The sequence below is a fragment of the Chaetodon auriga genome, chromosome 1, assembly GCF_051107435.1.
Source record: "Chaetodon auriga isolate fChaAug3 chromosome 1, fChaAug3.hap1, whole genome shotgun sequence".
Taxonomy (NCBI): Eukaryota; Metazoa; Chordata; class Actinopteri; order Chaetodontiformes; family Chaetodontidae; genus Chaetodon; species Chaetodon auriga.
In genome coordinates, this window is record NC_135074.1 from 9,351,777 (window position 1) to 9,378,896 (window position 27,120).

At 41.5% G+C, this 27,120-nt stretch overlaps 1 protein-coding gene across 1 annotated transcript in view; it reads left to right on the top strand.

Annotated features, from left to right (window-relative positions):
* Positions 1–23,283, top strand: part of chst8 (carbohydrate (N-acetylgalactosamine 4-0) sulfotransferase 8) — a 169,314-nt gene extending 146,031 nt beyond the window's left edge. The window contains exons 3-4 of the mRNA XM_076746111.1: positions 16,978–17,015; positions 18,441–23,283. Of these exons, the coding sequence (XP_076602226.1) occupies positions 16,978–17,015; positions 18,441–19,571 (1,169 nt within the window). The 3' untranslated portion in view covers positions 19,572–23,283. The remainder of the gene's footprint in view (positions 1–16,977; positions 17,016–18,440) is intronic.
* The last annotated feature ends 3,837 nt before the right edge of the window (positions 23,284–27,120 follow it).

Genomic DNA, 27,120 nt, shown 5'->3' on the forward strand with positions numbered 1-27,120 from the left:
TGTGTGTGTGTGTGTGTGTGTGTGTGTGTGTGTGTGTGTGTGTGCGTATTCAGCTCAGCCCCTTAATGATCTCAACTCACCAGGAACTTCAGTTCTTGCTGTCGTTCCCTTCCAGTCTCTGTCCTTGTTCCTCTCAGCACAGCTTTAGACTCAGATCAGGAAAGCTCAGGCATTACTACAATGATGACAATGATGCCTCACTTTGATTTTAAGTGGCTCAGTAAGCAGCCATCAGTAATGTTGTTAATTACATCATGACATGTCATAAAAAGGGTGTACAATGGGATTTATTAGCAAACTTTAGATAGATATCTCTTTGCGACTGACGCTAACAAGTCAGTTTACTGACATTATGAGCCTTTGTTTTTAGTAGTTCAGTGGTTTTCCAAAAGTGAAAACAAAAAGAAAACACACCAGGACTTCCTCACCAGGAGACTCGTTCAGGCTGCCTCTTGACGATGTCTTTAAATGACATGATATTCTGCAGAAGGTAGTTGCATCTGTATGACTTTTGCCACAATTCAAATTCCACTCATGTTCTTTATTCAACATTATAATCTACTGTTAAAGGGTATACAATCTGGGAGACAGAGTTCAACTGGTACACCTCCAATGAATTAATTGCTTGGAATTTAGGAGTCAATGTACAAGAGGTCAACTGGCCTAGAGGAAAGCATACAATTCAGTATAGATAGATAGATAGATAGATAGATAGATAGATAGATAGATAGATAGATAGATAGATATGGCTAATGACTAGATTCTAATAATAATTGAATAATTTATGAATATTTACTTGGGTTTAAATGGAGGTTCTCTCTCAAGGAAATATGAAATTAAATGCAGAACTACAAAATGTACAACTGCATTGAAGCAGTTACTTACCACCTGGTATAAAAACATACATCCATGCAATGCCCTCCTCCCAAAGCCCAACATGTGATCTATCTTTTCTATCCATTCGACTGGTCTTAATGGAGGCTTTGTTACTGTTTATCAAATTTACGCTGCTTAACAAGACATCTCCACGGCTACAACGATCATGGCAGAAAACCTGCCCACTGTCAGGCGCCTGAAGGGCAAACACTAACCTCGAGTGTGTACACAAAAAGTGTGATGTGAGCACGCACATGCATACGTAGGCATGCATACAGTGCACAACACGAGTTACACGTGCACCTGTTCACAAAGCACACACGCATACACACAAACATGAATGCACCTACTCACACATGCCAGCAGCAGCAGTGGGCGGTCCCCGGCGAGGCAAAAACACACTAATGGATAATGACAGGGCTTGACAGCAGGAGAGTGAGCTGAGTCACTCTGGGCGCGCAGGCAATGAATAAAAGAACGGGAGTGCTGTCTGAATATCCCTCACTGACTGGATTTCCTTTGATACCATACTATTCCTGCCAGTCTCCCTTGGTAATCCTGCTCATTACACTGTGCTGTCCCTCTATTGTGAGATTGGCAGCAGCAGCCAGTATGAGAGCAGAACAGGAGAGCCAAAAAGCCGTCCTCACTGGCTAGCCAGCACCACAGAGAGGCTGTAACCACTACTTGTGTTTTCTTGTCTGAATCTTGATGATCACTTGAGCATTCAGCTTTCACTGCAGACCTCTCTTACCGTCATTGGCTGACACAAAAACACAAGCACGTCTAAGCATCTCTTCAACATGGCAGCCTCTACTGTCCAAACCGTACGAAAGCGCCAGAGCTGCCGACGTGTATGTGATGTTTTTGTTGAAGGATGTGGAGTTTGTTGCTGTTTTGCTCCTGTGTCATCTGCTAATAGGAACATGCACCCTTTCCACATTGGAGGATGCAGTGAATCTATATTGTTCAGTGAAAGGAACCAATTAAAAAAGTTCTGTGAATCCTCCCAGTCATGTCATTGAACTGCTTTTTGATTATGGTTAGCGCTGTTTGACAGGCGCACGTTCAGACAGAGATTACTTGCTGTTTCACTTCTTGCATCAACTGATAACAAAGATTGGCTGTCTGCAAAATATCACTGTGAAAGCTACCAGTCATATCATCCTATTGTCTTTGCATGCATCTGCCCCACTGAGTTAGGTCCAATTAAAACCATCATCAAGCCCCAGCTCTGCCCAGCATTGGCTTGTTGTTCACAAGACCACAGTCTGGCCAAAAGCATCGTTTGTATTGTCTGATTTCCCAGAGCCTCAGACAAAAACAGCTCTGACAAAAGGCCAGATGTCTAGTTTGTCTGATTAACCCGCTACTTTTTTAGCTAGTCAACTTGTGAAATCTATTCCAGTGTTAGTCTACGACTTGCGTTTTGTTCCCTCCCATTCCAGTCAGACACGTTAAATGTTGAGCTCTCTCCGTCAGTGTCACATTGACACATAAATGCTATTCCAATTATTCTGCGCCCTCTCTGCTTGCTGTCAAATTACCAGCACTGGGAGCAGAGGATGGTGCTCACTGCACCTCTCTGGCATTTTCCCTGACAGGGAGAAGAAAGGAGCCTGAGATAGCAGAACGGGGGAGGGCTTGGGGCTCAATGAGCACTTTAAATGCTGAAGCCAGGTAATCAGACAGAGTCAGTGAGACCAGGAGAGAACTGTGGGATCGAAGACGTTTTGCTACGGATGGTTTCCAGCTGATTTTTTTCAGGCAAGACTGTACTTTATGAATACCTGACCAGGTGCTTCGCACAGGCACAAAATAGCATGAAAATGCTTGCAAACTGAATTCATGCTCCCTTATGAACAGATGTTTGTTTTTTACACAGTAGGCAGCAATAAGCAGAGGCTTAGGCGGGTGTGCAGCATGTGAACAGAAGGCTCAGAGTTTGGCCCTGAGCTGCGAAGCAGAGTACAAAGCATTTAATGAACAACAAGAGGAGGGTTTGGTTAAGCACATTCAATAAAACCTGTGCAACAGGGAAGCGAAGTTCGTAGAATTTAGCTGCAGATTTCGCATTTCGTTTTTCATTTCTGATCATTTTCAAGGTCAGCATCTGCCTCAGCATTGGTGCTTTTATTCAGGTGCGGGTTGATTTTTTTTGTTTTTGTTTTCTCCATCATAAGCAGAGCGAGAGGCTGGCAGTCAGCAGCATCTGAGCTGCAGCAAAACCAAACTGTGTTCCTTAAATGACACCTCAGCTCTGGGGACCTTGGGGCAACAGCCACCTGACGTGTGTAAGAGTTATTTCAGGCATAAGAGAGTGTCAGTCAGTGCGACAGCCCTTTGCAGCAATCATACACACACACACACACACACACACACACACACACAGACATGCGCACGCACACCTCTCATTAGCACAGAGCTGTAGAGGGGTTGAATAAGTGCTGCTCTGTTCAGATGTTCACACACACTTCACTACCTGTCAGAGCTCTGTGGGACGAGAGGCTTCTGTCAAAAAAAAAAAAAAAAGAAAGTCTAAGAAAACTTTTACTGTCATTATTTGCATCGTTATTACTCTGCAGAGCTGAGGACAGAGAGAAACCTGTCGTAGGCACAGGAGCTGTAATGGTACAGATTTTGTAGCCGTGATGTTATATTTATTCTCTGTGCTATTTTTATTGTTTTGCTGGTTATCAAGTTTGTAGCCGGGGAGAGACGCAGAGGGCACAGATGGGAGCAAGAAGAAATTATAGGTTGGAGACTGGAGGCCAGAGGTGATGAGCTGGTGAGGAGAGGAGTGGAGGGAAGAGAGGAGATAAGACACTTTGGTTAGGATCTGGAGAGGGAAAGAATGATAATGGAGGGAATGTAGAGGATAACAGAGGCGAGACCAGAGGCGAGTAAGAAGAAAACAGGAATGTGCTCAAGGCTAATCAAGAGTTGCTATGAAGGCCTGGAATGGTCTTGTCTGTGGGGTGGTTGGAGCCCAGAGGTGAGCTAGCAGGCATGTTAAAGAATGCATGGCTTCAAGGCCACTGACAGAGAAATATGGTTGCTTGAAGGAGTGAACTAAGGTGCTAGTGCTGTTCTTGCCAACTTGTAATGTGTGTTTGCTTCTGACACTTCAGCTATTTGCTTTTCAGTGCCAGTGAGATCTATTAAATTTCAGTTTGAAGTAGCACTCAAATTAGTGCTTGTTGACCATATTTAGAGGTAATGATCTACTCTTCAACCAGTATGTTGACTCTCATTTAATAACAGCCACTAAACCACAGGGGAGACGCTGCAGCTTGTTATCACTATGAGATGACACGTGTTCAGTTTGTCTAACAGTCTGCTAACAGTCACATCGCATGTCAATCAGACTCCAGAATTCCATCGTTTTTATCAAATCACAAGGTAATTTGCTTCCTCAAAAACTTTCTAAACTCGTAAAAGATTAAATTTGTTCCGGGCTACAATTCTTTATGTCTCTATGGAGATGAAATTAGGCAATGAAACTAAACTTGTTCAAACAGAGCTCAAACTAAGTGCCAAGCCTTAGCAAAGAACGAATATTGGCCACCATGGTTCAGTGGTCTGTGAGATCTGCTTTCTGCTCATTGTATAGAAATCTTAAATTATTACTATGTTCTATTGAAGGCTAGAGTCTCCTGATTGTAACTAATTGCACCGACTTTTTTTATCATCTTCTTTTCTATCATCCCTCTTTCAGTAGCTATAGGTTTTGGATTTATGTTTGGTGCAAAAACTCACCAGCCTTATTCAGAGACTGCTGTACTGTGGCCGTGTATGACTGTGTACAAGACACAATAATAGTATTGATTATCCTCCCAAAAAAATGTAATGAAATGCATGAATACGACTAGTGTTTCATTGATTGCATTTGGTTCCAAAGTAATTTTGATCCTCTTTCTACATGTCAACGTGTTGGACTGACGTGAACTTCCAGCAGAGAGTGAATGCTGATGCTTTAGTATTCCGCTGTGGTCCCTGTGCTTTACTCACATGTCTGGATTCATCAGTTGCTGCTGTAATCAGTAGTGCTCTGACAGGAAAACAAGGGGTGTGTTGGAGAACGTGAAGCTAACTCAAATGAGAGGCCAGGGTAAACAGTGACAGGGCCAATTCCAGTTCCCAATCTCACTGCAAATAGAGGTGAACAGGGGAGCACAGAGACTTAACGAAGACATAGCAGCATCTGATCACAGCACCTCAGCGCAGTGCCATTGTACCAGCAGGTCACAATAAAAGGCTTTGGCATTGACTTTAATCTAGAAGAAATGAAAAATTGGGGCACCAAAAGACTTAAAATATGTCACCAAACAACTCATTTAATCCTTACCAAAGCCAGTGCACAAAGTCTTAAATGTCTTTGTGAAAAGAAAAAATAAATAAAATTACAGCACTAGGCGTACACAATTATTTTTTAAATAGCTTTGTTTGTTTGGAACTCAGCACCCTTCCTCCAATAAAAGCCGTCAGGTTGCTCTCAAGTCAAAGAGAGAATATGGTGGAAAATGAAAACTGGTGTTTTTACTATATAAATACACAGAGAAAGACGTTCAGCCAATTCCAGACCAGTGTTTTTTCACTCACTATGGCTTTAGCAAATTTCTACAACATTTATGAGACACAAATGTCCTTTTGAGATATTACTGAATTGTTTTGTGTTTGAATCAAAGAGATATATCATTCAGTGAGGTGTTTTTTTTATTATTATTATTATTATTATTATTTTCATCTGTTTCTCTTCAGATAAATGTAGCTTGTATTTCAGCACCAGCAGCTGTCCACGGTCCAACAGTGGAAGGAATCACCATCCTCGCCCTGGTTTAACTGGTGTGTCCTAACCAGCTGTCTAAGCAGGTTTCCAAGCCTTTTGGAGTTCTCATTTGCCGTGTATTTATTCATTCACAGTGTAACATGTAGTGGGGGAAAGGAGAATGAAGTTTTTGCTGAAACAGGCCCTCCTGGACGTGATCATGGGCGTGGTAGTGGGGGGAAAAGTGGACCTGACTACCCAGGGCCCGAGTTGGGAGAGGGGCCCATGACAATCCTGATTTTTTTTTTTTTTTTTTTTTTTTTTTTGTGATGTTTTTATTTCGAATGAATTGGGCCCTCCAATTTATTGGTGTCATAATTTATTTCAAATATATTTATAACATCAACTGAGAGAATGAACTTTATGTCACAGTCCTCCCAACATATTGGACATTCTGGGGGCCCCCCCTCTTGGACGCGCAAAATGGTTTAGTCCGCCCGACAGCGACCGGCGACAAGTGGAACATCAGTGAGCCCGGATTGAATGACTTGGGGGTCAGACAGCATGCTGCCCAAAAAGCAAAAATCGGGGTATCAAAAGAAGAAAGAGCGGAAGGCAAAAGAAAAAAGGCAGAATGAAGGGAGGCAGCTGTTGACTGCTTTCTTTCCAAAAGGTGAACCGAGTTTGCTTGTTATGCAAAATCCAATTAAAGTTAACGTAGTCCACTACAGACAGCTGCTGCTGATGTTGTATGCTCATGTGAAGTCTTTAGCTTTGCTAGTTTCCAACCAGGCTGCTTGCAGCTTTTTGCAGCTTTAGATAACGTTAGTTGTCACTTTACATCTCATGTCAGCAAGGCTTTATTTCTTTTTCTGCAAGCTGAAGAACAATTTGACAGTCAACAGTTTGTACTATCGCAAGCTCTGTTGATAAAATGACATAGGCCTTTAATGTAAAAAGCAGAAACCAGTCACAGCTTCTTTTTTTCACATTGAACCTTAATATTTTTCTGTTCATTTATACTGTACCATCTCATTACAAAAGTAATGCAGCTTATTTGATTTGATCCTGAGTGTGCAGTTGTCTCCTGTTCTCCTGTTCAGGAATAAATGTTTTTAAATCAAAATTTGCAAGAGTGTCATGGATCAAAACGTTAGTACAGAAACCAGATGTAGCCTAATGTTTTAGGTATTTGAGCAGAAGTAGACCAAATGCATCAATTCAGGTGGTGAATGAAAGAACCACTCATCAATATAATCTGATCTGGCTGTAGCTTAAAACCCTATTTATGCTTTTTTAATTTTAAATAAATACCCTCTTTTTGTCTTTTTCTTCTTCTTCTTCTTCTTCTTTTTTTTTTTTTTGCCCACGCGCCTCGTGCACTGGCATGGATAGGGGCCCACTGACATTGAGAGTGTACAGGGCCCAGAATTTGGTGCTACGCCCCTGGACGTGATTGTCCTGTGTCAGCAAGAGAGAGGGAAGCAGAGTAAAGCGGCAGTAGAGCGAGTGGTCAGTCAGTTACAATTGTGTGTGCGTTCCATGTCAGAGCAGAGGAGGTTATCTCAGGCTGATAGGAGGGGGAGAGTAATCAGCTGGACAACTGTGGGTCAGATTTTTACCATTTTTTCTCCGTCTGTGAACTTGAAGAACTGGATGACTGTGTGGTACAGCAGGAAGATTTGAGACTGTACTGACTTACAGATGATTGAAAGTCGTTGGCAGCCCACGTTGATGTTGATGCGTTGTTGGCTGTAAATGAGGTCACTGTTTAAGGTGATGTCAAAGTATGGGTGGTGGAAAATTAGGTTTGTGTTGTGAGGGAGCTGAGGAGCACCGCCTTTGTTCATGAGACCTTCAGGTAAAGACAGGATGGAAAAGCCAATGATTGGTTTTTGATTGGCCATAACACAGTTAATGAGGACTCCAAGAATAGGTGGATTATCTGCATATTTGAAGTAATTTGTGATACAAGGTGTGCTGTTACAGGACGCGGCCCTGCATGTGCTGGTGTTGGTGATTACACTGGGGGTGAGTTTTCAATCTGTACCACCTTTGGTCTATTGCTTAAACTTACAATAACTGACTTACAACAGAACTGAAATCAATGAAGAGTAATTTGGTGTGGTTGCTGTGGCTGTCCAGGTTTTGCAGAAGCAAATGCACAAGTCAAGTCAGTTTTATTTATACAGCCCAATATCCTAAATCGCAAAGTCACCTGAAGGGGCTTTACAATCCATACGGCGTACAACACCCTCTATCGCTAGACCATCAATTTAGATAAGGAAAACTCCCCAAACCCCAAACCAAACCTTTAAAGTGAAAAGATGTAAGAAACCTCAGGAAGAGCAACAAAGTGGATCCCTCCTGCAGGCAGACAGACAATTTCAATAGAGTTGTGAAGTTGGAGGAGTTACTTCGGGTGCCCCCGCTCCTGGAAGTAAAAGTCCCATTCATTTTCTCACAGACAGTGCTACATGACTCACAGTTGGAGCACTTCCATTGCTTGGATCGGCAATGAAACTTTCCAAGTGAAATCATCAGCACAGAAAATGAATAACTGCAGCAAAATGATCTGCTTCTGTCCCAGAGTACAAGCATGCGTACATAAACCTTTGAGGTAGGCATTAACGACGACTCCCAAGGTGCATTTTGGTAAGAAACATCCAATCACTGAGCTTAAAATATTGATTTGTGTGCCACTAGCGGCAGGTGGAAACTAAAGATGATGGTGTTGAGAAAACTGGAAAGACTGCAGCATAATTCATTTTTAAAATTTGGTTCAGTTGTGGGTGAATTTCACAACTGTAGCGCCGTGCTTTGTTCACAACCGTAACGACGAAGAGTTTTGAAATCGCTACTGCTCTGAATCGTGCCTCAAGGCTCATGGGTACTGCAGTATTTAGACCTGAGTATTAAGAAAATTGAAATGGGTTTGCAGAATGGGGAAAAACACTTCCAAAACCAGCGTTTTCTCCCTCCTCACAATGGTCTGAGGAGGACGCTGGCCTAAATGTTTGCATATGTTTCACAACATGTGAAGAGTCTTTTGTTTTGAAAATTCTACTTTAGTGGAGTCTATTTTGCTTCTATTTGGTGATTGTTATCCTCAAGTATGTTGAACCAACGGTTTCCTGGAAACGCAAGGCACAGCATCAACTCACTTATAACATCAAAGTATTGAATATGATGAAATTCATGCCAATTTATGGACATGGGATTTGAATGAGCAATATAATTATGCTGCTATAGCTGAAGCAGATTTTTAGCTGAAAGTTTTGATGTTGGTTTTTGGCCAAACTGTTTTTGGGGAGCGCCAGATTTGTGCACGTTATTACCCTACATGAATGAGCAGGAATACTGCTATATGATACAGTAAATGTCATTGCCACATTTTCTCCAGTCTATATCCTTCTATTTCATAAAGTCCATAAACTTTGTCAGCACTGCAGTCCTCATCATAGTGTGTCTGTCTCCTCTTCCCCTTTGAATAGTTGACTCAATACTCTATAGATTCACGAGAGCACATCACTCCTCTCATGCCATCATCGGCTCTGTTGAATGCTCCTCTTTATCTAGCCTTGCCTGTGTAAATTCCAGGACAGCACACAGCAGCTCCGCTTGCAGACTTTGTGTGAACTCCTCTTGAAAATGTCAGGCTTTTAACCAGAAAAACTTTACAGAATCAAAATGTCCACTTGCTGCGTGGACGTTTTGAATCCCATAGGCTTCCCATTGTCATCACCAAGGGAGTGATTCACAAAGGGAGTACTGCAGTGTTTTACCCTGCCTAGGTCAAGAGCTCAGCAGCATTCGAATAAGATGTGTGCCAATTAGAGCCTTCTGCACCTCATCTCGGCCGAGATAATTCACTTAACCCCAGGCTCGGAGCTGACAGGTAGCATTTGTTTACACATCCCTTCTTGTGCAAGCTGCCAGGCCCCATCCTCCACATGGATTTACAACGAGCCGCCTCACACCACAGCCCCACATTCAGCTCTCTGACGCTCTGTTTCCATGGAAATCTGCCCTAGGAAGTCTGTGCGTCTCCTAACCTTGAAAGTACCCCAAGTAGGATCGACTCTGAGAATATATTGTTGTCAAAATGAATTGTCATAACAGTAATCAGTGCCACATTTGATACCCCCTTTCAGCAGCTTCCTATCTGTGTAGTTCATTATTTCCCCTCCTGCTGTGTTCTGTGCCCAGTGTCTCCAGCATGAGAAAAGAATCTGAAGATTGCACGGAAAAAGAACCCCAATATTGGAGCAAATTAAAACATGAGGCAGATTATGATAGCTACCTACTTTATCGCCCCACAGAGGCAGTTTGTCTTTATCTTTAAAAGCAGATTCACAAGTTTTTGTCTCTGTAAGGAGGGTTTTCTTCCCAAAGCACTGTGCAGTATGTCCATTTAGAGGGAAAACATCCCGTTGCCTCACTTTCATCATTTAATTACTTTGAGATAAAGCCGCTCTTCTCTGTAAAAACAGCTTTTTTTGACATCTCATAGTTGTCAAATGATCCATACATCGTTGCTGGAATCATCTAAATATAATTTCATTGAATTATATTTTAACAAAAACATATATTAATCCAGTACAACACTTTCTAAAATGTAGCATCTTTAACAATACACAAATTAATATAAAGGAGGATGTTTTGATGCAAGTGATGATGCATGAGCTGCTCGGCTCAGCTGCTGCCTCAGAGCAGGAAAGCAAAGTGCTCTGAAAATAGTGCAAAGGTGTTAATGCAGCACCACCGCCTCACATCTTAAATAGTCTTCCACTGAGCTCAGTTTTTATCTCACTGAATGTTGATGTAGTCTTTGTATGCTTAGCCTGTGCACTGCTACACACAATTATGAGCCAAAGCATGTGTTATTTATGGTGCATGGAAGGCACACTGATTTAATGTGTCTGGGGATTGGAGGAAGTGCCCTCGTTTTCATTCGAATTGCAACTAATGACAGAGCCACATCCCTGACAATTTACAACTCCCTCCAACATTTGACCTTCATGTGGGGTCAGAGGTGGAAGGGGGACCCGTACATGGGTGTGAACGTCATGTAATTTATGGATTTCACTAATAACTCTATCCTCGTGTGCACCCTCTGAGGTGCAGTAAAAAGGGATTGAGCTGAGGAGGTCAGAGGAATGACATGATGGAGTTAAGGGAAGAAGGTTAACACTCCACTGTTTAGTAAGCCACAAAATTACCACACATAATATTATTTTTTATTCAAAGCTGCAATGTGAAAACCACGCTGATCGACACTAAACAACATGTAATAGCACAGTAATTGTCAGCAACTCAGGTCTCACAGCCACTTTTCACTTCACTCATGTCAGACTCTCACACATGACAGTACTGGATTGCGAGTTTATACTTGTTTCATGTGTTTTTAATGCTGCCGCGTATGTTGTTTTAAACACTGTATTGCTGCCAGGGCTCCCTGGAAAGAGATTTTATAATCTCAGCTGGACTCACCTGGTTAAATAAAAGTTTAATTAAAGAAATGTTATACAAAGCCATAGTACCATATCACCAAGTGTGCTTCCTTAACTGTCGTGTAGCCTTAAAAGAGCACAGTGGACTCTGAACTTTATCAACCTCTATTGATGAGCAGAGGGAACTGCAGCGACATTGACAGATGAGAGGAAAAACGTCTACTCCAAAACCCCTACCATAAATCTGAAGCCTGTAATTATCCAGTGCTCAAAACAAACAACAAACAATACCGACTAATAAGGTGTAATTAGGACACAGAGTCAGAGACAGAAATGTCAAATGAATACAGAAGCTATCGCCATGTAAATTGCTTCAACAATGAAACAGCTTTGTCATTTGGCCTGAGAAGAAGACATTTCAGCTCTGATGCTTTCTAACCTTTGAAGGTGGCGTGTCATCTGATGCCAGTTGCTTGTTCATAGCACTGTGCTCTGTCAGTGAACAGTCCAGTAGGTGGAGAGTGGGAATACCTGTGTCTGAGAAGCTTTTGTTTGAAAAACAAAACAAAAGTTTTAAGTGTCAGATATCTCAGCACGAGCTAACTAATTAAATAGCTGACACAAAACATCATCTCTGCTACAGCAGTACTTGTATTGTGATCTAGATGCAACCACAAAGAGAAGGTAAACAGTTAGTCACTAAATGGCACTGAATGTTGGCTTTTGTCAAGTGGTGGAAAAAGTGCTCAGATCCTCTAGTAGAAATACCACAATCTAAAAAAAAAACACATTTAAAAGTAAAAGCTGTATCAACTGAAAAAGTGATTATTTGTCAGTCTTGTGTTCACAGCCTGTATCCACATCCCTGAAGTGGCAAAGAAAAAAAAAAAAAGTTATTGCAGTTTTCAAGCATAAAAATATCTTAAAAGTAAGAGGACTCATTCTGCAGCGGTGGAGTGGCCCCACAGTGTTAAAGTATCATATATTTTTATTATGATGATGATGATACATCAATGTAATCAATATAATTAGCATTTCAATGTCATATTTTGTCAAGGAATGGCTAATTTTAGCCATTTTATACAAATTGGGATAGTTTTATCTACAACCCCTTTTCCAAAAAAGTTGGGACACTGTGAAATGCAAAACACTGAAATCCCATTTTTAATTGAAAATAGCATAAAGGCAACGTAGCAAATGTTGAAATTGTTTTTTGAAAATGATATCCTCATTTAGAATTTGATGCCAGCAACACACTTCAAAAAGAGTGATGTTTAACACTCTGTGGCATCGCCTCTTCCTTTAACAACACTCCGTCAGCATTTGAGAACTGAGGAAACCAATTTCTGTCCTTCTGAAAGTGGAATGTTTTCCTGTTCTGTCTTGATGTAAGATTTCAGCTGCTCAACAGTTCAGGGTCTCCTTTGTCATAATTTACGTTTCATAATGAGCCAAAGATTTTCAGTGGGTGACACGTCAGGACTGCAGACGGGCCAGTTTAGCACCTGGAATCTTTTACTACGGAGCCATGCTGTTGGAAAACTGCTGAAATAAGCAAGACCTTCCCTGAAAAAGATGTTGCCTGTAGATATTGTTCGGCATTAACGGGGTCTTCACATATGGGCAGGTGACCCATGCCATGTGCATTAATGCATCCCCATACCATTATGAATGCTGGCTTTTGAACTGTGTGCTAACAAGCCGGATGTATGGTCCCTTTCCTTTTTAGACAGGAGGACATGGCGCCCATTATTGTAGAGACTGAAATCCCCAAATTCTTCACAGTTTTACGCTGCGAAAAATTATTCTTGAATTGTTGCACTATTTGCCAGCACAGTCTGTCACAGATTGGTGGACCCCTCCCCATCTTTACTTCAGAAAGACTCAGCCTCTCTGGGAGGCTCTTTTTAGACCCAATCGTGTTAATAACCTGTTGTCAGTTAACAGCATTCATTGTGGGAAACCAGCTGTTTTATTTTAGCTTTTCGCAACATTTCCAGTCTTTTATTGCCACTGTCCCAACTTTGTAAGTCCAGACCTTTGTTGCATCACTCTACCTCATTTCCTGTCATCACTCATAAAAATGGCAACTGAATCCTACACTTAGGCACAATATTTGAGTAAATACTTGTACTTTCCACCTCTGGGCATTGGACAAAAATCATGACATGCAGATTTGATCAATGTGGACTTATATCCTTGTCAGCCCATGGCCCTGTGGAATTGAATCTAAGGTCTCTGACCGGACAGAGATTCATATTTAGCATTTCAGATTTCATCTGAAAAACTTTAATTAATCAATTCAGAATGCCATGTCTGTTGGCATTAATCTTTTCTGTGAGTAAATCCTACTGATGAGTCTTGCATGGCGTCCTGTGGTTCCTCCTGAAACAGTGGGAAGAATCTGTTTCTCGGTGTCCTGGTTGTTTGTTTCATTTGCAGGACATCGTAATTGATTGGATTAAAGATGTCTTATTGAGTCATTCTTGGCCGAGCCTGTGCTTTTGAAAAGCCAGAGCTTTTTAAAAAAATCGTAACTCTTCCAAACCTTCCTTCACAACACAAGCCAGTCGTCAGAGGATGATAAACACAAATTTTAGATGGTCCGTGTTTGGTCTTTAGGGAGCCTCTACGAGTCTTCAATTCCAAATCGCTGATTGCTCACCCATCACCTCCTCCTCCCTCGCAGCTGGAGGGCCCAGTCCTGGAGGATTTCAGCACCAACTGAAACATTGTTTTATCTCTTACCACAACAAGTGAAAACATCAATGGACCAGAGCTTAAAGCCCAATACCCCTGTTCTCAAGCGTTTTTCCTCTGATAAACCACACCAGCATGCCAGAGCCCCGTATTCCCACACAGAGTCAAGTGGAGGAGGCGCATGTGTGCAGAGTGCAGGTGTGGGTGGTTTGTTGGGTAGAGAGGGGAGTGCAGCTGGTTGGGGTCACAGTGGCTCAGTGTGCTGAATGACTAATGAAAGGTTTATGGTGGCGCAGCATGACTGCCTAGCCTGAATAGTGGGCTGGAGGAGGACACGCCTTGTCTGGCTTCTAGCACCCTCCTTGCCTGTCTCTGGATGAAACCAGGCATTTAACAAGTTCTCCCAGAACAGAGGGGCCACAATCCTTCACTTAACAAGCTCATTATTTCACATTGTTTTTGTCCTTTGCTCCTCCTCGGCGGCAGTGGCAGGGAAAAGGATGTTTGATGTGTGTCTTTGTTAGAGAGTTGTACAAGGGTCTTTGAGAGAGGGGGATGATAATGGATCTGCTAATGATGGGGCCCTTGCTTATATGGATCTTTGCAGTAATGCGAGGTTGTCTGCATGAATATTCAGAGGCTTTGTCTGTGAGAGAGAGGTGGATGCTCAAGGTTACATTAGAGGGCAGCAGAGGACAAGGCTCAAGAGCTTTGCTGCTTTTTAAACAGCTTCAATCATCAGCAAATTACAGTGAAATACCTTAGAATCAAAGCAAAACTTATCAGAGGCCCTCTTTTGATCTGTGCCGTGAGCAGAGGATTTTATATTTGTATGAATTTACCTGAAGCCTTTGGAGCTTTGACGATGGTTTGACATTTGATGTCTGGGGATGAAAACAAATTCAGCTTTATTGGTTGACTGTTTTCACCCTATTCCAGCATTCCCCATAGGTGCATTCATCCTAAATCTCTCCATTAGTGCTGCAGAAAATCCTCTTTGTGAATGCGATAGTATACAATAACAATAAAATTGTATACACTATAAACCTCTTATGCCTCTCAGCTAACAGAAATTATACTTTGGAAGAAACATTCACTTTTGGATTATTTACAGAATTCTTTCGGTAAAGATTTGGGCTTCTACTATGTGGAATTACTGAGGTGAATTTTCTGCATTGCACAGATGAAACCTCAGTCTTAACAATTCATCACTGTTTCACCGTGCAGCAGTAAAAATCAATGGCGTAGTTATACTGAGTGGAATTGACTGAGTGTGAAATTGCAATCAAACAGCAACTATTATTACCCTCAACCAAATAGATACTACAGAGATAAATGATGTTTACAAATCCCCCTGAAATTCAGTTTGCATTGTTATATTACTTCTTTCAGTTATAGTCTATCATGGAAAAATGCTCCTCTCATGAAATGTAATTTTAGCTCCCTACTTGACAGAGAGTTAGATTTTTAGAGCCAGAATTCACGTGCTGTTTGTAACAGATTTTAAAGCCGAGATTTATCTAATCTAATCAAGCCATGTCGGACTCATTTTCAAAACGACTTTAACAAGACACCTTTGTCACAAAGTGCTGAACAGGACAACTGTGACCTGTATACTCAGTTCAGTGCCTTAGGCTTGAATCTAATTGAACCTTTCTGCATTTTATTTTTCCTGTTTCTCAAAAGCCTTTCCCTTTACAGAACAGGTGATATACATAATATCCAAGGAGCTAAGTATATGCATCGCATCAAACATTTTTATCTTGAATTCTGTCAGTGGTTCAGCAGACTGAGAGGATTTAAAATTTTCCTCTTCTTGAAGGTGCGGTATGGAGCGGGAAAGAAAATCTGTATTGACATCAACAGCTGTGACAAACTTGTAGCAACTGCCAGACAAAACACCTCGTGAAAGGAACCAATTAAACCTTTGGAGATTTCAATTACCACCTTGATGGGGCTTTCAAGATCGATAACAAAGCGTGTATTTTGACAAGATGGTCAGGGCTACAAGGGGCCCGTGCCGCTCCATCAGTTTAGAACACTGAAAGACTGTTGCTATCGTTGCGCTTGGATGTGTTTCCCTGGCGATGGCATCTGTGTGTGTTGTGATAAATATTCATGTGTTTCACACGAGCCAATGTAAACTAATATCAAAGATGCACATCCTATATGAACTTTCATTAGGGTTAGGAGATCAAATAGTGCAGCAGCACCCAAACAAGATTAGAAAATGTCACAGGCCACCGCAGAGCTCTCCAGCACATACTAATCTAAAAAAAAAAAAAAAAAAAACATTGCATCTGGGCAACGCATTTCATTCCCTCCCCACTGAGGCGTGTTTAAGTGTGAGATGGGGATCTGCAGATCTCATCACTTAGGGAAGGTTGTGGCCTGCATCTACAGCCCCCACCACCCCCACCCTCGTGCAGGTTCCTATCACTTCCACCCTCAAATTGGAAGTGACAGGCCACTCAGGCAGAGGTGTCTTTGCTCCCCCCATCAGCAGCCATGCAGCTCCACTCAGAGCTGTCAGCCTGATTATATATCAGCAGGATGGGGGGACCTAAGGAAAGGAGATGTCCAGCTGGAGACAGACCACTAAACACGTCGTCTGTCCTGCTGCCGCACATCTGCCAATACACATACCACCTGTCCCCAAGGCTGCCACAAAACCAATCTGTAGGTCTCTGTCACTCTCCTGCTGTCCTCTAGAAATCGGACAAACTGCATCTTTGTCTCCGTCTTTCTTTCCTCTGGTCTGCAAACCGCATCCTTTTCAGATTTTCATTGGTTCTTTTTGGTGGTTTGCTGAGTCTCTTAGTTTTTTTTTCCTTCTTTCTCCTCCCAAATTAAAAAAAGTAGCATCTCCTTTTCCCTCTCTTGTGCTGATTTATTTCCCTGTCTCATCCTCAGTGCTTGCTACTGGGAGCACAACTCATTTGCCAACTTTTCATGCTTGTGGCAGCTCATTACACAGGTAGAGCTACCTGTCTTCCCTCTGTGGACTAGTTGATCAGGTGTGGTTTTCCTGGGGATCAAAAGTAGACGTGCTAAGTGATAAGAAGCGTTAAATTATTGCAGCCTTTGGTGCATCAAAGCTCCTCACCCTCTTCTTCAAGGATAAAAATGCATGTTTACTTAAGTGCTGATTTCCTTGTCTGTTCTCTCTTCTCTCCCCAGGCGTGAAGCTTGGAAGCACTCCACGGCAGTCCAGAGAGGTACGCGTTTACTCCATTTCTCCCAAAACACAGATATACAGGTTGCTCCCACCTGTTCTTCGTTGCAAAAAAAAAAAAAAAGTGATTGTCAGCCTTGTACCTCTCAGCGTGTCTGATAGCATCTGTGTAGAGAGGCTGACCTCACACTGCGCATTCAGCCAGTCAGACTTTACTGAGTAAACGGCCCCAGTTGAACCAGGCAGAGGTTCCCCAGGGTGTGATCACACCTACGTTTTGGGTGGGGGTTTGTCTTTTTTTTTTTTCACAGTAGAAGCTTACAATTTTGGTTATGTTAGATCCATTCTGGATGAATGGTGAGCCAGCATTGATAAACAAAAGTTATTCCTTTAGGCTTTACCTTACAACATTACAGGCACTGCTGGATAGCAACTAACTATAATTATCAATCTTTTTGCACCGACACAACTTTGCATTTAGAAGTCAGTCTCTGTATTCTTGGACAGTTATCTGCACAAGAACAAGTTTTAATGGAATTGCTCTCATGTGCCTGAACAAAACAAGGTCTGAATAAGCCATCACAGGGGGTAAATACATAAATGTGTCTTAAATTGCCCCATGGCATTAAAAAGGCATGGACGATTTGAACCAGGCATCACCCTCAAGATTCAGATAGACCACAACATCATGACTGGCTCCAAGACAATCCATGAAGTGGGTTTTTATGTCAGATACGCAGTGCTCATACTACTGTATGTCCTCTCAGCTGACCCCTGCTTGCTCTCATCTGTGCTGTGATCGTCAGCACCAGTGAGAGACTTACATCAGTGCAAACCCTGAAGAACATGATGTTTGCCGCAGATGTTGCTGCCCTGTGCTCGCCTTGCACATTAAACAGCAAGGAACCACTCCTTCCCTTTTTCCCCTCCAGATGTCCCTGCTGGTGAAAGAATATGGCCATTTAAGTCAGAACGGGGGCGAGCCAAGATTCATGATGATCTTGTCACCTTGTCTGTTGTAAAATTAAAATTATACATCCAGTCCATTGGTTTTATGATGCCATTACAGCATTTAATTGAAATAAAATGTCAGAATGCATGATTGCCCTGGGCATCAAATGATGCTAATCAGGCATTAGATGATTCTAATTTAGATTCCCCATTAAGTGTTTATAAGACATTTATATGATATTACAGCTCAGTTTATTGATAGGTCAGGAATGGCATTTGGGCAGTGTGAAATTTGCTTGCAACAAAGTTCAACCTTTTTTAAGGTGCAGTGAAACAGCACCATCAAGTGGCTTATTTGAGTACTGAAGGCACTGTATGGGACAAATGTTGTTCATTAGGTAAAGAGTATAGATTCTATGTTCTTGCGCATGTATACACAATATCATGTGCAAATGCTGCTGTTTGTTTCATCTGCTACTGTCTACTGCAACCTGTGTTGTCATTCATTGTTTTATAGACTCTTTCTACGCAGGACAGAGAGAGAGGCAAATCTGACAATTATCTGGACCATCAAGCATCGGAAGGCATCTTGTCCAGTCCCATCCCTCCAATGCAGTTCCCACACTTTGAGGAGAGCAAACAGACGGCCACCACTGGGTCTCGAGAGCAGGACATCGGCTCCCTTCATGTCTCCAAGAGACAACGCAAACTGCTCAAAACAAGTCCCCCAATCAATCACACCAACAATAATGTTTCCTCGTCCTCTTCCTCTCCTTCCTCCTCCTCCTCAGTCTCCTCTTCCTCTGCCTTACACTTATTTTCCCCCGATATCCTGGAAGCACGCCGGCAGCTGATGAAGGAGATCTGCGCTAAGTACAAAAGCAGCATCTCCAGGACCATCACTCGTCATCATGTGAAGCACCTCTACGTGGAGGACAAGTACAAGTTGTTGTACTGCCAGGTGCCCAAGGCGGGCTGTTCCAACTGGAAGAGGACCCTGATGGTGCTGGCGGGCCAGGCCCCCAATGCTCAGAGCATTAAACATGACACGGTCCACTATGGCCACCATCTCAAGACACTCGACAGCTTTGACCGTCAGGGAATCATGCACCGCCTGGAGACCTACACCAAAGTCATGTTTGTCCGAGAGCCTTTGGAGAGAATGGTGTCAGCATACAGGGACAAGTTTGAAAATCCCAACAACTACTACCACTCCCTGTTTGGGAAACCCATCATTTCCAAGTACAGGGTGAACCCATCCTGGGCAGCCCTGAAGACAGGCAGCGGGGTCACATTTAAGGAGTTTGTCCAGTACCTCCTGGATGTCCACCGGCCTGTGGGAATGGACATCCACTGGGAGCAGGTGAACCAGCTCTGCAACCCTTGTCTCATAGATTATGACTTCATCGGCAAGTTTGAGAATATGGAGGAAGAGTCCAACTTTGTCCTGCGATTGACTGGGGCACCACCCAATATCACACTGCCCAGTTTTAAAGATAGGAACCCAACCGACACGAGGACCTCTATGCAGATCACACAAAAATACTTTTCACAGGTCAGCATGTTGGAGAGACAGCGAGTCTATGATTTCTACTACATGGACTATCTGATGTTTAACTACTCCAAGCCTTTTAAAGATTTATATTGATTTACTCCTGTCAAGACGCTTGAATCACAGTTGCATTCCACTACATCTACATCTCTCCCATGATAGAAATCCTGACATAAAAAGAGTCCCTCACATGTTCACATGGATCTTTGCATCTAAGCAGAGGGATCAGAGGCTAAACTTCCTCTGAATTTCGCAAAAGCTGCTTTTTATGAATACATTTCTACCAGATTATCTCACTTTTTAGACAACTCTGAGATGAAAAGGTTCATGTGATGTCATACCTAATACTCAAAATAGTTATGAAATTCAAGTTATTTATTCACTACTGACACATGGTGAGGTAGGATATTAAAATGATAAATGTTATGCTTTTAAAAAAAAGAGTTTATTATTGTTCAACAGGCTTTAAATCATGCCTTACTGTGAGTCAAATAGCATCTGCAAAAGCATTTTACAGTTTGATTCAACCAAGGCGCCACATGCGTGGGATGTAATAAAGGCCCTTATCACATTCCTAAATTCCAAAATGATTTCAGCATACAGTGAGACATTAAGTGAGCCCCTACCACCTACCTTCAGAACAATCATACCAAAATATTAATGAATATAGTTGTTTTAGTCTTTGGTTGACCTCACATGAAGTTATGATCTCCACCATGTGCTGCAGCTTGTTCAGATGAACTCTTTGCATTTTTTATGTGAAAGATTTGTATTTACTATTTGACTTACAGCAGGTTAGGCATCAGTATACCTCTATGTATCAGTGCATACTAATACAGATATTTCATGTAAATGGTTTTACTAAACAGAAACCGCAATGAAATGAAACACTATAAATAGTATAAATCTTTAAAATGTGTAAAGTGCTACCCACTCAGAAGCTGTGTGCACTTATTGTAGCATTTTTGTACTTCTAACTTTGTCAGTTAGGTTTGTGCTTTAGTCTAACACATACATGTACTGTCGGACCCTCATAACCAGAGGTATTTACTTGGGTGGCTGTTTTAAATGTTTCGACTGCATGGTATGGCTTGGCTTGACTCGACTCACTCTTTTTTGGTTTTCATTGTCAAGAGTTATGGATAGTACCTGGTACTTGGTACTTTTTGGTATCACCTCAGTTGAGGTTCCAAGTGAGCTGAGCTGATGCTAAATGGTGGAGTAAAAACACCACAGACCACTGATTGGTCAGAGAGAATTGTCACAGAGCAACAAGTTGTCTTGTTGTTTGTGCTCTGATATAGGATTTCCCAAACTGTCTGGCTGCCTTCAGCATTTTCTGAAGCAAAGTTTGTCACCTTGCTGTGACGCAAACACCATCCCTTCAATATCTTCCTTTGTCCCTGTGTTTGTGCCACGTTGAAGATGAGGCTGTTCCACAGGCCGTTGCTATGACGATCAGCCAAGAATGCTGTCTACGTTGAGGGTCTACTGTCTGCAATGAAAAATGAAATCAAGAAAAGTGGCAGGCACCAAAAGTGAGTCGAGTCGAGCCGAGCCGTACCATGCAGCAGACACATGGCACTCAGTGCCTGCAGGGCACAAAGGGTTGCTGTCAGTATCCTGAACACCTGTTAGTGTTACAGACTTACTAATCATTCAGTTTCAAGAATCTTTTGACAGCACTGGCAACCAAATGAATGAAAGTCAAAATTGCAACAATAAGGCTATAAAAAAAACTTTAAAAGCAGATTAGCCTTACGGAAATGTATGATTTGGACCTCTTGACATTTGAGAAAAAGAAAAGAGTGCACCCACACTTCATCAATTTATCACACCGAACACCGCCTGAACAGCTATCACTTACAAAATCTCACACTGTCAGCAACTCTGTACCCTCTGTGTGTGTCACATCTACTCTACACCATCTTACAGGCTTTTTACTGACACTACTGTGTAAAATTGTATAATGGGCATTCAGATGACTATATATTTTTCTATGTATTTCTAAAATATATATATTCAGTGCTTCTTGGTGAAGGTATGTTTATTTCCTTTTTGATGTCATTGATTGTTCTTTCAGTGATAATAGTGTAGAGTGTTGTGTAACAGAAGAGTTTCTTTCCAAAAGACAAATATCCACCAGCTGACAACCACAAATTTAAGACTAAAGTCTAAAAGACTTCAAAAATCTGTGGTATTAAAGTGCATAAGATACCTTAGTTGGATTGATGAATTGATAAAATTTGGTGCTTTGGAGGTACCGAAAGATTTTATTTAATGAAAATGGATATATAATATTTTGGAAATTAGCTCTTTAATTACTTATCCCTAATCTGTTTGGTCTCTCAATAGGACAATAGACCCTGTACAGATGAGCTGCATTCCACCTAGTTACCCACCCTGGCTAACGACATTTCTACTCACAGCAACTCAACTGTGTGTGTGTGTGTGTGTGTGTGTGTGTGTGTGTGAGTGTGTGTGTGTGTGTGTGTGTGTGTGTGTGTGTGGGGTACTGAAAGAGCTGTTTAGATGTTCTACAGTCATTTGTCCTGCATCTTTTGGAAACATATACACGCACATTGAAGGCACATTCTCCTGTGTGTAACATTACTAGACTGCTATACTCCCAACACACCACCCAGCTGGCACTAGAGTCATCAAGTCCCTTTTTTTCTTAAATACAACTTGATGCTATTCAGACCACATGACAATGTGCACTCACGGAAACTGCACAGACACTAGCAATTCTTAGGTCCTGAATACTCCAACATTTTTAAATTAGGGATTTATTCCACCCCTTCATAAGATTTGGCATGCCAAAGATAGGCATTCATCGACTGATCATGTGCTGTAAATCTTCAAGATTACATTGACAGAATGGAGGCCTCAGCCAAGTTTTCTCATGATTAACGATCAGTTTAAATCTTCTTGGTTCGCACTTTAAGCTTAGTGCACAGTGAGTACACTGAAAAAGTGACTAAATATGACGACGAGGACACCAAAATAATAGATGTAAATGAATACTTGTGCAGGTTAAATTTACAAAGAAATGCCTTGAAGGAACAAAATACAAAGAACAACATTAAATCAAGATGACCAGTCTGGCTACGAGAGAAGCAGGTCTGTCTTTTGCTCGGGCAGGATACAAACATGAACCTGAGTCACGCTGACGCTGGGAACAACCTATGGCGAGTCTTCTCTTAAGTGGCAGTCACCATTCAGCTATACACTTTGCAGCTCACTGGAAATGTGTTTGATGTAACAAAATGCTTTATAAAGAAACATATTTGCCTATGAGTAAAGGGAAATTCATATTATTTAAATCTATACACACTATAATCAACCTATGAAGACCTTTAACAATTTTGGTGGTATTACCCTTTGACGGTGATGATAATTGTATGAACCTTTGTCAGTATAGTGTGTTGGCTTTTGCAATTCCAAAAGTTAATCTTTGTTTAGGTTGTGGTCAGATTCTATGTAGGTATAGCCAGCCTCTGACCAAAACAGCTACTGCATTATGATGAGTATTACTCTTGCAAATACTCTTTGAGTCCCTGCCCCCTGCTAATACAGTTTTCTTACTATGTGGGTGTATGGACAGATTTATCAAAAGTTACAGTAACAAGTGAATGTATAACTGTTTATCGTTGGTGCAAAAGTGTATAAAATATCTTAAGATCTTAAGCCCTCTGCCTTATTTTACACTGCCAATCAAATGGTGTATTTCAGGAAGACATTCTTCAGGTGGTTATTATTTCTGGCTGATGAGTGTCTACTAATAAACTGTCTTTCGCATTTTCAACGTATGCTCTTTTTCTTCTTGTAGTTGTGTTGTTAGTTTGTTTGTCTCAAGTCTAATGTGGTTACTGAACTTTGGAGAGCGAGCTAATGAGCTCCAGGATGAGACTCAGTCGTGCAAGGCTTTTCTCTGGCTCACTGTTTGTCAGTTTATTTGTATTCGTGGCTTTTTGCCGTCATGATGTTTTGAATGCATTAAAATACAACAATAGGCAGCTGATCCTGATGAGGGTAGTTACGTATTTAAACAAAAGTACTGGACGAGTTGAAAGTTTGACCCGATGATGGTGCTAAATGAAACACCAGAAGATCACCCGAGTTATTATAACTAATCCTGAGGGGAACGTGAATGTCTCTACCAAATTTACAGCAATCCATATTGTTGAGACATTTCATTTAGAGCCAAAAAGCAGAATACATTGTGTGGGAACCATGAATATCCACACAAGATTTTACACCAATCCGTCTAGTAGAGACTGAGTTCACAAAATCATGATGAATGTACACAGCGTCGGACTGCGCTCTAGCTCTGTCACAGATTCGATTGTTAACTACAAATGTTTCAGAAGCAGAGCGTTTGTTCTTAAGTAGCCACATTTATAATATAGTTTAGAGTGCACACTACTGCCCATGTTTTCAGCTCATTTAGATGTGGCAAAAAGTTTTTGGCTGTATATGACAACTTTTTGTTTTGTACATTTTTGTGTGTAGTTGTTTCTTCCCGACACTGTGGTGATCATAATGATTTTATCTGCAGCTCAGCAGCTTGGTAATGACTGCTGGGCAACATAGTATTTAAGAGCCACAGTCAAGTTTCATACTCATTCAGTTGTCTTACAACAGAGACAGACAAACATGTAAATGTGAACAGCTGTGTTGTGAATTTGGCTGCATTAAAACACAGTTTAGGTGGTCACAAAGAGCAGGAGGGGGCTTTTCTCCGTCTCTCTTTTGCTCTCACTAACTACAAATATGAAAAACTCATTTTGCTGTGTATGTGTGAAGACAACGACAGAAAGGAAATGTATCATTGAAAAATGGTTTTTAAGTCAATAACCCAAAAATTCAGCCATTTATACACATTTACAAATGAATTTGTTGCTTCAGAGAGCAGAGTGGGGACAGGAGTCAGATGTCAGAGCCGATGTACACACAAGCACTGGCTGGGCAGCAGCCTGCCTTTGAACACGACACACATAAGAAACATGAGTGAGAAATGGTTCTACGAAAAAAAATGAGGGCATCACCAAAGTGAGTGGGATTCATCTTCCATAAATGTCTCAATCAAATTTTATGGCTGCCCATCCATTGTCACGATGTCTAACAAAAGCCAAAATGTCAGCCTGCTTGAAGCTATAGAAGAAAAGTCAGCATGTCCAGTCAGTAGGAGTCATCCCCTGGGGACCACGAATGTCCGTACAAAATGGCAATCCGTTCAGTAGCTGCTGACCAACTGACAGATGACCCACATCGCTAAAAAAAAGGATCACTGATCAGCGTATGCACGCTGTGTGAGCGTACATCCCACTTCCTCCACTGTCCTGATTCTTTTTCTGCCTTTATTTAACCAGCACGTCTTATTATTCAGTAGCTTTACGCTATTTAATGGAAGTTATTAAAGCTGCACAGAGCAGGCCATTTGTTGACAGCCTCAAGAGGTCACTCTAAAATGTCATCATAAAAATAGATTGAATGCATGAGATGAAGTCATTGATCAGTAGCAGTGAGCTGCTTACAGCTCATTCATTCTTGGTCAGTGGGTCTTTGGATTAAAGGATCATGGGGGCAGGCTAATAGAGCAAAGTATCTGATGCTGACGGCACAAGCTTTGTTTGCCGCCACGAAACTGGTTTCTATTCTACTCTAAACGGAAAAACTGTTATGTGTCATCAGTCTGTGATGTTCTGTGTTCACCAGGAGGGATTTTGGGATCATTTAATTTTTTGGTGCACTTTTTTCCAGTCTTTCTCACCTACTTCTACTTCATGTAGTGGTTTTCATCATTTCCCAGGGCGGCTTTTGAAAAGACCCGGAGAGTAACTTCTTTCGTCCCGCTGCTGGTTTACACGAGGGAGGAAAGAGAAACAACAGCAGCAGCAGTCTCCAGGTTTCCAGTTTTGTTTATAACAATGAAGTTTGATAGTCACAACAAAGAAAATGTTGACTATTACTCAAAACAAATCTAGTGGCTGCACTGCATCGTGGTCGACGGAGGAGAGCAGTGTTACTGCCGCTGTGATGGATTCTTCGCTGTGTGATTGCTCAGCGTTGGTGGCAGCTCTGAAAAGACACTTAAATGCTTCAGATGGCCTCTGCCTTTAATTTATTCTGTTACTTCCTCTGGCAAGAGATCACTTCAAATTTCATCTTTACAAAAAAATCTCACCAAGCACACATTTAAAGCTGCTTTCCACAGTTTCCACCGGGTAGACAGCAGACGCTGACTACAACCTCCCAACAAGAGTTGATGTATGATATCAGCTTATCAAGAGCTTATGGCTAACATGTTAGCAGACGCTAATGTTCTTCATACATCAAGCAGAATCAGATACTCATCAAGATCTCGTTGGAGTCTTTGAGACTTTGCTCTCCTCCATTTTTCACTCCGCAGTTAGTGCACAGTTGGCATGTGTAGCAGGAGCTGCTGCATGTGATGTTAAATGTGTGTGTCGAGCAACTCAATCAGAAAAACAAGGAAAACAGCAATGAGCAGAAAGAGGCTGAAAGGCGGCTGATTGGCCTGATTCTCTGTGAGATCAGCAGCACAAGCAAGTTTTTACATTACAAGGAGTCATGACGTCATAAGAAGAATCACTAACCAGAAGAACTCGTCCGAATCAACAGCTTGTATTCACAGTACCTTCAGGTATTACAAATACTGCAGTATCTCCATGAAATACATTTGTCACCTCGGTATGTGTATATACATAAACTGAATGAAATAAACTATATTAATGGCCATAAATGTCCTTTTGTCTGGTGGTGCTTGAATTACATATCATGTCATTTTAAGCAGAAGGATAAAATATAAGAACCATTTGTTCTTCTTTCACGACTTTAATCTGGTACTTCCAGTATTTATCCTTCATAATTACCCAGTCATTGCTCACAAGTTTACTAATTATTGTATTGTCATCTCTCAGATTAAACACCAAGAGAAACATCTAAGAAATCACTTTTACAAAGTATAGAAACAGCAACATTAGCCCTTTATTGTCACTGCATGCCAGTTTATCAAGACAACAGCCCCTTTAGCTCGTCTTATTATCAATGTACAGCATTATGTTATGTTATTCACTGACTACTGCTTCTTTTGCACGTTACAGCAAAACTATTTGACTCTTAACTTTGCACGTTATCACCAGGGATTCACAACAAACTTAATTCTTATACTTATATAAGAGGCAGAAAACTTTAGCTTGCCTTTAGTTTGTCAGTGCTTGCCTCTGAGGGATTTTTGAGGGATTTTAGGATCCTCTGAAACACTATGTGTGATCTAGTGACCTGTTTGAGTACACAGTAACAAGCAGAGCACGAGAATAACAGCGAATTTGGAATTCACCCAATATTTTAAGACAAAACAAAAGAAAAAGACAAAAAAGTTTTGGTTATTTTACATCTTTTTCATCCAGTGAACTGAACAGAGAACTTTCCAGAATGAACTGTAATGATTTGTTTTTACCTCTGCTGCATATTATTTATGTCCTGTATATACATTTTTCAAACTTTGACATTTGTTTGTTAATATGCACATAAACACAAGCCAGCTGGGAATTTATATGCCTTCAAGTTCAATCACAGTTTGCCCACAGGGATGTCAACTGATCCACCCTGTGCCACA